Source organism: Populus alba, chromosome 19, assembly GCF_005239225.2.
Source record: "Populus alba chromosome 19, ASM523922v2, whole genome shotgun sequence".
Taxonomy (NCBI): Eukaryota; Viridiplantae; Streptophyta; class Magnoliopsida; order Malpighiales; family Salicaceae; genus Populus; species Populus alba.
The window spans coordinates 1,658,095-1,670,799 of NC_133302.1; the positions used below are offsets into that span (position 1 = coordinate 1,658,095).

At 32.3% G+C, this 12,705-nt stretch overlaps 1 protein-coding gene across 1 annotated transcript; it reads left to right on the top strand.

Annotated features, from left to right (window-relative positions):
• Nucleotides 1-241: 241 nt before the first annotated feature.
• LOC118047400 (UPF0481 protein At3g47200-like) lies at nucleotides 242-3,443 on the top strand. The gene is made up of 4 exons (XM_073406952.1): nucleotides 242-274; nucleotides 1,703-1,774; nucleotides 2,016-2,055; nucleotides 2,141-3,443. Exons 1-4 carry the CDS (start codon nucleotides 242-244, stop codon nucleotides 3,337-3,339), a joined length of 1,344 nt encoding a protein of 447 aa, XP_073263053.1. The 3' UTR covers nucleotides 3,340-3,443.
• The last annotated feature ends 9,262 nt before the right edge of the window (nucleotides 3,444-12,705 follow it).

Consider the following 12,705-nt stretch of genomic DNA (forward strand, 5'->3'; position numbering starts at 1 on the left):
ACAAAAAAAATACATATGCTACAAAAATATACAATAAAAATTAACATTTTAAAATTGAATTCAAACAAAAATTGGGAATTTTTGCTTACTTGATGTGGGAATCTTTAATAAAATTTGAATCAGAATAGGTATGTTGATAAACTGAGTGTTGAGGTGGTCGGATTTGTGGTGAAAGATTGATTTATGATAAAATAGAAGGTATGTTGTTTGTTTATTACAGATCTGGGAGGAAGAAGCAGAAATGGATGAGTGGGAGAGGAGGGTTGCTCATCAGGTCATAAATTTAATATTACAAATAGATTTATTGACGGGTTAATTTCTTTAATAATTGTATGTAAAAATGACATGACATTGCATATTTCAACTTTTTTTTTCTTTTCCTACTATAATTCCCTTGGTATATATTAAAGGAATATTTCTTTTTATGTTCATCGATAGATACAGTAAGGGACTATTTTGTCGGTAAAATTCACCATAATCGACTGACATAATTTTTCTATCAGTATTTCTGTTTGTATTTGCTAATTTTTTAGTAATACGCATAGTAGGTGTGTTGCACATAGCTAACAATTTTCATTTCAAGTGTTTGCTCTCTCAAATAATTCATTTATACAAGAGTCAACATGTTTTTTTTATAAAGATCCAATGGAATTAAATAAATCAAAATAATCTAATGGCTAGGAAAAAAAAGATGACATGGCAAAAAAAAGATAAGAGAAATAAAAGAATGTAAAAAAAGATTAGGTATGGAAGAAACATCAAAGTTTCAATGATGAAACTTATAGCATCACTAAAAATGTTTTGCAAGATGAATCCATAGGTACTATTCAAAGTCAACATTGGAGGTAGCAAACTGAGTCTAGCAAGTAAGCATGTCCTTACCTTTAGACTACTCATAGTTGACTTTGAAGTTGGCTTTCATTCTGTTTATGGATTCAACACCATGCCAATATATCTTTTTTGTGATACTTGGTATTTTTTCATTAGAGTTTTGGTGTGTTTTTGATATTTTATTCTTTTTCTTTTTTTTTTGCTATGTTATTTTTTCTTTCTAGCTATTATATTATTTTATTTATTTCATGCCATTGAATTTTTTTTTTTAAAATGTTGATTCCAGAATAAATAATTTTTTTAAGTGTAAAAACTTAAAATGAAATTTTTTTAGTGACATGCGCAGCACACGTTATTACGTATATACTAAATGTGGGTATTAGCTACTATTTAGTTTGGAAATTATTTTTTCAACTGTTTTGAGAAAACAATTTACTGCAGGTACTTTCTAGATGCATTGATACGAACACACGAAAGTTCATGGAAGAATCACCGAAAAGTCCAAATCTGTTTCTTGACAAGGGCGTGCAGGATGGTTGTCACGGGCGACAAGGGTGTGCAGGATGGTTCCATATTTGAATACTATTTTTTTAAAAAATATTGTTTTAAATTTTTTTAATTAAATATTATTTTTGCCCGGATCCTGAAATACTCCAAAACTAAAATATACTGTTATAATTAAAAAACAAAAAACCACCAATCGAAGTAGAATTGACCAGTGCCGGACAAATTATTGGTCATGAAAGGCGCTCCATTCCCCGGCCCCACATAAGGTTGCCGTTTTAATTGACCACTGCCGAACAAATTACGGGTCAACAAAGTCGCTCCATTAATGTTGCCTTTTTAATTGCTATCTTCTGTGCCAAAATAGTTGAAAACATTTTTCAAGAAAAGCCTTCAGAAAAATGTCAGAATTATCTTGTTTTTGTTCAGAAGAGAGCTTGTAAGTTTTAATTTAGAGAAGCTATGGATTTTTAATTTATCCCGTTTTCAAGCAGTCAACGACATGCTTTTATGTGAAGCCGGAATTAGAAAAAAAATAATAATCATGTTTGATTCCTTACAAATATTCTTATGGTTAACTGGGAATCCTTTGTTTGATTATGATATTTTCATCTCCTTTAACTTTTTTTTCTTGATTTTTCTTTTCTTAGCATTTATCTAACGATTTGATAATTGTGCAGGCACAGGATGACCGTTTCTGGAACACCAAGAGTGCCAAAGGTTAGTCCCGATCATGTTTCTCTTGACATTGCCAAATTAGCAGAGTCTGTGGAACGAAAGTTGAAAAGCTTGCGTTCCTTTACAGATCTGTGTTTCATCTACAGAGCTCCAAAACGACTACGTGAGTTAAATGAAAAGGCTTACACACCTCAAGTAATTTCCATTGGCCCATATCACCACGGAAAAAAAGAGCTACAAGAAATGGAAGAGCAAAAGAGACTGTACCTGAGGGAGTTTCTTGGATTGTGCAAGGTAAGTGTGAAGGATTTTATTGCTGCAATTGCAGAGAGAGAGAGTAGATTGCGTAATTGTTATGCAGAAACCACTGATAATCTAAGTAAAGAGGAATTTGTGGAAATGGTGTTGCTGGATTGCTCCTTTCTCATCATGTTCTTGCTGAAAGCATTTTCCTTTGACATCCAAGAAGCAAATACTGACCGCATATTCAATAAACTATGGATGAGAGAAGAAATACAGTTTGATTTGTGCTTGCTTGAAAATCAGCTTCCATTCTTCATTGTTGAGGACTTGTTCAATCTATCCAAAATACAGCACCATTGTAAGGCGCATTCCATGATTGAACTTACTCATGATCTCTTGTCACATAAATGGTATTCATGGGTGCCAGAGGACATTTCGAAGCACTTAAAGTTGTCTAAAGCAGAGCATTTTGTTGGCTATCTAGCAATCTGTCAGCGGCCATCACAGCATATGCAGCCAGCTGAACTTACAAATTTAACAGCTCCTAGTGCAGCAGAGCTCCATCAAGCTGGAATGAAGTTCAAGTTAGGGTCCAGCATAAACCTACTCGACATAAAATTTGATGACAATAAAGGGACGTTGGAGATTCCACATAAAGTTATAGACGATCATACAGAAATCCTATTAAGAAATCTCCAAGCCTTTGAGCAATGCCATTGCGGTGTAAATATATATGTATGTGACTACATTACAATGCTCTCTTTCCTTGTCCCCTCAGCTAAGGATGTGGAAATACTCGTTAAGAATGGAATCCTAGAAAATTGTCTCCCTGATAATGAAGCAGTTGCAAGCCTTTTCCGCAATCTTTCCAAGGAAAATTCTCTCGCCATTGACACTTTCTACTATTCTGGTTTAGTTGAAGATCTGAACAAGTACTGCAGAAAACGGAGACACAAATGGAAGGCAGCCTTGAAACAGAAGTATTTTGACAATCCATGGACAATAATCTCTCTTGTAGCAGCTACTGTTCTTCTCATACTCACTATCACGCAAACAGTGTGTTCAATCATTCAAGTTGTTTGATTATGCTATTTCAGTTGTTTTCTATAAATTAACGGTGTATTCTGTAATCGCATCCTATGAAATTACTGTAGATGTTCTTCAATAACTAATCAATTTTTCCTCCCTGTCTTGCTTTCTCTGCTACATAGTTAGCATAAATCAATTTTTTCTATTTCAGTTGACTCATTTCATAGAAGTCGCTACATTTTCCCCCACTTAATTGCTGTTTCCTTTCAATTTCTATCTTCTCTTTTGGAACTTGTTTTCTCTTCATCAATTTTTTTTTTTTTGTTTGCTTTATTTCTGTCTGCACTATTCTACTTTGATATATATTCGACGCTTTTCTATTGCTTTGTTTTTTCTAATCATATACATTTGGAGTGTTAAATTCTTCGGAAAAACTTCACATAACATTTTTTGTTCCAATTATCATCTCTCCTAAGGCTGTATGACTCATCTCCTGTTTAGGTTTTGGAATTGAATTTGTTCTCTCTATAGTAACAAATTTTACGTGTTAATTTAGTTTTGATGCTAGCTATTATCTCAATCTAGATTTTGATTTTGTTTGAACATTTGTACCAATCAGTCATTTGATGATTCTGACACTAGCGATCATGAAGTCACAGGATGGAAGAATGCTGGGACATCAAGTGAGCTTATTGATACTGGCAAATTAGCTTGTGGTGATTAAGGTTTGGCTGGAAGTGTGAATTTAGGCATAATATTCTCGACCATCGGGGGGGGGGGGGATTATGCTCGTTTTTGTCTTATCAAACATGTCAAAAATCCATCCTGCATTATTTTGTCTAACAGTGTCCAATAAATCCCCTCCATCTCTAACCCACATGCACAATTGAATTTAAAAATGAACACAAATCTTTTATAGATATTACTAGAATTGTGAGTAGGGTTACACCATGAGCCAAAATGTTTTTTTATTATTAGTAATGCAATCGTGTTTTAAAAAAGCTTTTTTAAAAATAAGACTTGAGGTATATAATCAACCGAGAAAAAAAAAAAGAATAGAGAACCTGCAAAAAACAGCAAATAAAAAGACATAAGAAAACCGGGTAATTTTAAAAATTCATGAAAAATCATATGGAAGATAGATAAAGAAAAATTGTGACTAATTTCTAATGATATAATGTTTAAATGATAAAATTATATCTATAAAAAAAGAATGAGAAAAGGAAAAAAATAAACCAAGCAAAAACAGACAAACATTCTAAATCTGGGCTAAGGTCTCAAATTTATAACCCTTTAAATCCTAGATCTGAGTTCAATTAAAAAATTTAATTTTCAATCAATTTAATGTTGAATCATAAAATAATGAAAAGATAAATTAAAAAAAAAAACTCTTCAAATTAAAAAATTAACAATCAAAATAATAGAGATCAAATTTGATAAGAAAAACTCAATGAGGATGAAATTGTGAAAACAAATCTAAAAAATAATCCCAAACATAATAAATAACAATTAAAAGAATGAAAAATAAATTTGAAAAATAAAAAAAAATAGAAGTGGTGAACTGAAAAAGGATTGTAATTTGACTTAAAATAATTCAAGATGATATTTTTTTTAAATTTATCACACAAAACCAGAACTTTCAGATCTAACAGTTAGATATTAGAGTGTGGTAACGAGCATAATATATCTAAAACTCAACCCAATCCAATGGTGAAATACAAAGATATAATCATTCAAGTTTATGCTATCAAGGAACTCTCTCTCTCTCTCTCTCATTTATTCATCCTAGATATTTTCTATGTAATTTTGCTATTTATATAGCAAATCTATAAAGAAAAATTCACATCATCCAATAAAATTTAATAATTACAGTTGTTCCATTTAGGCCCTATGATGTTGATTAAAAATTAAAAAATTAAAATGAATAATAAAATAAAACATTATTAAAAAGATAATAATAATAATAAAAAGAAAGAAGTAAATTTGTCCATGGATCCCATCTTATTTTGTTCTTTGTTGGTTTGCTAGCCATATCTCAAAATGGAAAAACCCAAAAGAGCCCATTTGATTTGCTTTTTTTGCTTTGTTTGGATGTTGATGAGTTTTTTTACCATAATTTATGATTGAAGTATATTTTATGGCTACTTGATTAAATCTTACATAATTGTCGAAACAATATGAAAGAGTAAAGTTTAGATTCACATCCACCTCAACATCATTTGTAAATAAGCTTATTCTGTAAGACAAATATAGTAAGTTTATTATATGCATAAACCAAATCAGTCTATTTTTCTAAATTTCACTTGATTCCAAAACTTTAAAACTTGAGCACATGCCTGCACTGTGATCCAACTGGATTTTGAGCCACACAATATAATTTCACAAGAAAGTACGCACTCAGAGTGTCTCATCCGGGACATTACTGATGAACTGGAACTAGGGCCACCTTGAAAATGTCATATTATGTCAACTTGAAGATGTCGCATTATATGCAATCTGATCCTAATGGAATCACACACATCAAACAAACTGCCAGTAAAGCTGATAGGCACAGATGTGGTCATGCAGCAGCTGGAAACTCGCCAAAACATCCCCCAATGATGACATCAACTGATTCTAGCAAATTGCAGCAACTAATTATACAAGTTTGGCCGACACAGAATGATAGCCATAAGGAACTGCAAGTAAATTAACTTAACCGTAAAGGAGAGCATTAGTCATAGACCCATTACAATCCCAGATCCTAAACAAAATAAACTTGTATAGCTAGGCAGGCGTTAGAAGGATCCACTCCAAGGTGTCGAACTTCATCGATATCCCAAGAACAATAAAGCGTGATCTCTACAATTAGCATCTTATATATAAGGTATGGTTCGTGTAAGTTGGTTCATTAGGTAGCCAAAAGGTCAGATGCCGGTCCTATTGCTTTGGATGATTTGGAATCAGCTGGAGCTCTTGTTTTAGCTTGTAAAACCTGTACAGTACTATCTAAAGATCTAATTCCCACTACTCTATCGGTAACTGGGTTTCTTCAAAATGGAATGAAATATATATTAGAAAATAATATAAATAATATCTTGAGACTTCACCTAACAGTTTAAGTTTTTAGGTTGAGATGGTTACTTGACACGAAACACTACCACAAAATCAGCTAACACCAATGAAATTACCGACGGACTTTTTTCATCAGTAAAACTTACCAACTGAAATAATTTCGTCTCTATTTTTGTCAGTATATACCGACTATATAATCCGTCGATTATACGGTCGGTATATATTGATGACTTTTATATTAATTATCAGAGCCAATTGCACCATAGGAGCTATAGAGAGGGAAATTTTATGCGAATTAATGTCCTCATCTTGAAATGGATGTCATGCCCAATACATCATAAAGAGTTTCCTCCCTCTCTTGTTATTTTAAGTTTAAATTTTGAGGTCTTAATATATATATATAAAAAAAATGTTCCTTTAAATTTTGGTACTTAGGGTCTCTCATCCAGGGACTCGCAGAGACAAATCCAGTGCTGATGAGTAGGAAACAAGGCCGGCTTGAAGTCCTATTTTCTCCACTCAAATCATTCAAGTGGCTGTGGAGGTGAAGTAACTCAGGCACTAGACTTTGGAAGGATGTGGTTTCAAGTGCACTCTCTTAATCACTCCTTTCATATTTCAATGGAAGAAATTAAAGACAAGAGTAGTGCATGGGGAAGAATCTCTAATACATAGTACGTATGGTTAGATCAGATCTCTATTTGGTAGTGTCAGAACCTCACCTGAACAATTAAAACCATTGGTTTCAATAAGCTCTGTTACATCAAATGGTTTTTTGTCATAGTATCAGAATTTTGATAATCAAATAATTACTAGTTTAAATCTCATCTCCTCCATTATAAATAAATAAATTAAGCAAGTTAAGAATAATTAGGAGGCTTAACATATTGGTTAGTCAGCCTTTTCTATACATATATGTAGGGCAATATATAATAGTAATGGTGAAAATTACAACATAAAAGAATGCCTATAATATTTCTTATATAGGAACATTTTATAACCCGCAGAAACAAACCAAGTCCTGATGGATGAACATGAACGAAGGCCAGCTTTGAAGTTCAGTTTTAATTCATACAAAAGTTGAATTACATACAAGAAGCACTTGTGATTGTTGTAAGGATGAATGAAGGGGTAAAACAAGCACCCAAACACTCTAAGAGACTTGTAATCAGGAATTTTTTGAAAAAGAGTGAAATAGGATGAGTCATGTTTGAGTGCGTTTCTTGGCATTCTGTTTATGAGAAAGGTTGATGTCTGAAAAACATATTGCTAGAATTTCATTAGTAAAGAAGCACGAGCTAACAAGGCCAACCTAGATTCAACAACATGCATATGCTTCCTCTCAACTCTTCTATTCTAAGCTAAGATGTAAGGGCAAGAAAAGTGATGAAGTATGCCAGATTGCTAAAAAAAAGCCATAAAAGACCTGAACTCGCCACCATTATCTAGAAATAAGATGAAATATAACAACCTTATATTCAGGATAAAACAACAATCTCACGTTCATTTATTTTCATTTATAAATAGAGTAATTATATATATATATATTGTTCATATTAAATTTATTTTGAAGATAATGAAGAAGTGAGCAAATACTATAACAAGTACTTGCCATCTTGCAAGTTGCTTGGTGGGACAAACAAACAAGGACTTGTGATGTCGTCGCTTGTTCTATGCACCAATAATGTTATAATTATCTTTTACAAATGTGTCTTTAGGCATGTGAGTATATGCGGGAAGAATCAAGCAATTCCGCCGATGGATCCCACCTTTTCTTGGCTTTTCTGCCAAACATAGATTGAAAATGGAAATTTTCCAAAATAATTCATCTGATTTGCATGCTTTGTGATCTGATGTCGCACCCACTAGTGTCTTTATAAATGAATAAAGAACGAAAAGATGTATAGAATTTGAGAAAGTAAATCTCCCTGTTCTCTTATAGCTTGAAGCCAAAGAATAAATCATATGTATATTGTTCCTTAGAAGGTGGCTACAGAAGGCAGGAAAACCAGCTGCAATGACAGCTGGTATAACTGTAAGACAGCTATGACAAGTTTCTAGAACTAGCAGTTATAACATTATAACAAATCAGTAACAATAAATTCAATAATGGCATTAGTGCACTGCGTATGGGTATCTCATCTAATGAAACACAACTGCTTTATGTTTTCCAACCATTTCCCCTTTTTTTCTGAAGCAGTATACTCTTGCTTCTTGCTTGGTTCAGTCGATAGAACCCGATCATTTTGGCCAAGCCTTTCAACACTAAAATCAATCAATTACTCGAGAGATGTTGCACAATATTTGTCTTCTCCTTCCATGTTTGGCTCCTCACATCCTCCTATTTCATCTCTGATAATCTGAGCCTCTTTTGAGTTGACTTCTAGTGCAGACTACTTCATAATCTCTGGTATTTTGTCACTCGAAAATGGTGTAGACTCTGCGACTTGACGAGGCAGGAAACTAACCTTAGTTCCACTATTAGTAAAAAGCAATGTCATCTTTTTGCCAGGGTGGAGATCGTTGTACAAGTAGAATATTGTTAAGGCTGGGTTTTTTTATGGTTATCTAATATCAGGATCATCAAGCTGATGGCAGTCCCCCTTGAAACAATATAATCAAATATTTTATGGTTGCCATGTTTTTTTCTACCGTAATCTTATTAATTGTTCCTATTATGTGTTTTCCACATCAAATGATGCAGAATAATCAACTTCAAGCATCTTACTAAAAAAATCTGTCTCCTAATCATTTTGTTTTCTTTTAGTGTAGCTTGAATTTTCATATTTCTGTTGCGAATTTCTCTACTCAAAGATCTTCTGGCGTGCGATAACCTGTCATCGCCATCTGGTCCCTCTGTTTCAGTCAAGCATCATGCTAGTAATTTATGTTTTCAGACTGTCATTAAGCTTTTTCAAAATTATGATTCTTTAAACCGCCTTGTAGGGTCACCATATCTAATCTCTTATATGACAGATACAACACCATAAGACTCTTTTTCATGACCATTTCATGGACGGCAGAGAGTGCTGCAGTGCAATCATAATACAAAACGTTGAGTTGTTAGATGAGATATGGAAGTTTTTTTTTACTTGAAACTTGTACATATACAAAATCATTATTATTTTATATTTAATTTTATTAATTTAAGTAAAAAAAACAAGTGTGGCGAGATTCAATTTTAAACTCTTAACTACTTGGTAAATAAAAATTTGATACTATGTTAAAAAACATATAAATCTTAAAACTTAATCTAAATGTTTTATACTAATCTCTCACAGTCCAAATTCCTTCCACTATATATGTATACATATGTTTGTTTGTTTGTTTTTTCTTTTAGTTATTGATCGAGGTTTCTTTCCATTGATTATGGGATCACATTTTCTTAGCATAAATACCAAATTGCAACTGTACTTCTGAATGTGTATACTGATAAGGCTGGTTTTTCAGGATCACCTTCTTGAGGAAACCAGGGCTTCCACACTAAAACAGGGTGAGGAGGTGCGTGTATATGACAATCGATTGTCACATTATCAAGTACAACAAGGTTTGTCTTTTTCATGGGAGACACGTCTTTCACATGGTCATCCAAGAAGCAATCGATTGTCACATTATCAAGTTGTGAAGCTGAGTATGTTGCTGCCAACTCAGCCGTATGCCATTCAATATGGTTAAGGAATATGCTGAAGTTTTTGGGATTTCCTCAAAAAAATCCTACGGAGATTTATATTGACAGTCGATCAGCAATCACATTGGCAAAGAATCCAGTAATGAGCAAACACTTTAACAAGTACTTGCCATCTTGCAAGTTGCTTGGTGGGACAAACAAACAAGGACTTATGATGTCGTCGCTTGTTCTACGCACCAATAATGTTATAATTATCTTTTACAAATGTGCCTTTAGGCATGTGAGTAAAAGCGGGAAGAATCAAGCAATTCTGCCGATGGATCCCACCTTTTCTTGGCTTTTCTGCCAAACATAGATTGAAAATGGGGAATTTCCAAAATAATTAATTTGATTTGCATGTTTTGTGATCTGGTGAGGGAGCTACCAGTACCTAGAAAATAGCACTAGCAAGGTTTTCAATAGATGATTCAAAGCCTGTTAAGGCAGCTTTATCAGCCTTTTCAGGATCTTTTTGTTAAGCTAAACGTTGCAAACACAAACAACTTCGACAATAGAGGGGGGGTGACAACAGGTTAGGAAGTACAAATCACTCCAAACTAAATATTAATCAAGGTCCCTTGCCTATAAATACCAAGCTTTGATCTATGGTCATGGAGTCTTTTTTTGATCCTTTGTTGGAACCCGAAAAAGACTGTCAGTAACCACAAAAATGTAAAACTCCCGGTCCTGGATTAGTTTAGAGAAGTTCAAACGCCGGATGCTCTGGAGTCCAAGCTGATGCGTTGAGTGGCAAACTGTTGCAGCTGTCACTTTTGCGTCATCAGCACCCACTAGTGTCTTTATAAATGCGTTGAGTGCAAATTGTCCTAGTCTCTAGGAGTTAGTTAATCTATTATCATGTTAATAGATCACAACATGATTTAATGCTAGAAGTTTGCAGTTTTGTTTTTCTTAATTTGAATATATGTGTAACAATTGCAATGAAAGTATGCAATCAGATTATTCATTAAATTTGAAATAAATTCAAATACAATCTTTGCCGCCTCTTCTTTTCTTCCTATCTTTATTTCTTCTCATAAACATTTCTTTTTTAAATATTTTCAATTGGAATAAAGCTGTCAGTATATTTCAAGTGGGAAATTTCTTTTTTGCACTTAATTTTCGTTTGTAAAACCATTAACAAATATTTTTTTTTACTGATTGATTTAGCGATGGAATGAGGTATTACTGATGAAAGGAAAGCCGATGGACATTTTTTATCGGTGATGTTGTCAGTAAAAAAATTACCAACAAATGCTGAATCACAGACCAATAAAATATTTTCGTAGGTAAAATTATGAAATATTGTAGTTGTTCAACAGGAGGAGAGAAGGCGAGCTCAAGAGGAGTGGAATATTGGCAATTTGGAATAAGAAAATTGAATATACAAGTGTATTCACATCTTGGTGCCTTGAGCTATAAGAACTTAATCCGATCAAAGTCATGTTGTCTTCGAAGAAAATAAAGAAATTATTTCCTAAAACAAGAAATCGAAACTTGGTACCTTCTTGTTTAAACATAAGTGATTTGCCGCTTATTAATTATTTCAATTAGGAGAAAATGTTGAAAAAAATACTTAGTTTATGAGATTTGAACCCTTTTTTTTAAATAAAATATACATCATTATTAATTGTTTATGGCAATGTATGTGATATAAATATATGAAAATTAATACATTTAAAAGATTAAAATAAAAATGATTTCAAAGATAATAATAATAAATAAAATAAATAAAGATAATAAAAAAAATTAATAACATCAAATGGTGATAAAATTGTCCTTACATTGATGGTTTCTAGTAGTTATTAATTGACCCAAAATAAAATGGTGTTATATTAGACCTTATCTTTGGGATGTTAGTGCTCAAGTAATAATATCAATTATTTTTTGATTGATGAAATAATTATTTTTATTAATTACCAATAGACCCATGATGGTAAGGTCTAGTACTATTGAACACTTTTCTTTGGATGTTGATAAGTGAATAATGATGTCAATTAATACATTATATCTAGGATTTTAACTACTACAATTAATTTGATCATCAAATATCATTTCATTTCACAATTTAATTCAATATCCCTATCATTTATTAAGTAGCCAAGGATGGAAAGGTATGATAATAGCCTTATTCTTCGGACGCTACTTAATAGATATTATGAATTTTTCAAACTATAACAAACCTTATATATAAGCTTGCCCATCATTTTTGAATGACCTAGAAAGGTTCAATAGCGTATCATGTTCTTTGAAACCCCATATGGAAAGGTTCAATAGTGGATCATGTGTTTTAGATGTTGTTTCATGGATAATAAATATAATACCTTGAATAAAATTATACCGGTATAGGCAAACCTAGGCATGAAATTATATTAAAACATATTTATCATTGAAAACAAATAACAATACGGTTTAAGTTAGATAGAATGTATAAAATAATATTTATTTTTCTTATTATGTAATCAGTTTCTTACCCAAAACTTTTGAAGATTAGTTAAAGTTTTTAATTATTATAAAATTAGATGATAACTCCTTTTTTTTTATTTTACACTTTAACTCGCTTTGATATCCACAAACGATGAAATGATGACTCCACTAGGGATACATAAGGGCTAAGCTTTTGTTTGTTTTTTCAATAACGATGTGAATATTTTTATTGTATTTGTTTGCCCAATTTCATTAATATTTGGTTAATTTGT

Excerpts from the sequence above, each read along its gene's own strand:
- LOC118047400 (XM_073406952.1), top strand. The coding sequence starts at position 242 with ATGGATGAGTGGGAGAGGAGGGTTGCTCATCAG. Across the intron at positions 275-1,702 it reads AGAGGAGGGTTGCTCATCAG|TTGAAAACATTTTTCAAGAA; the intron begins GTCATAAATTTA and ends GTGCCAAAATAG. Across the intron at positions 2,056-2,140 it reads GAACACCAAGAGTGCCAAAG|ATCTGTGTTTCATCTACAGA; the intron begins GTTAGTCCCGAT and ends GTTCCTTTACAG.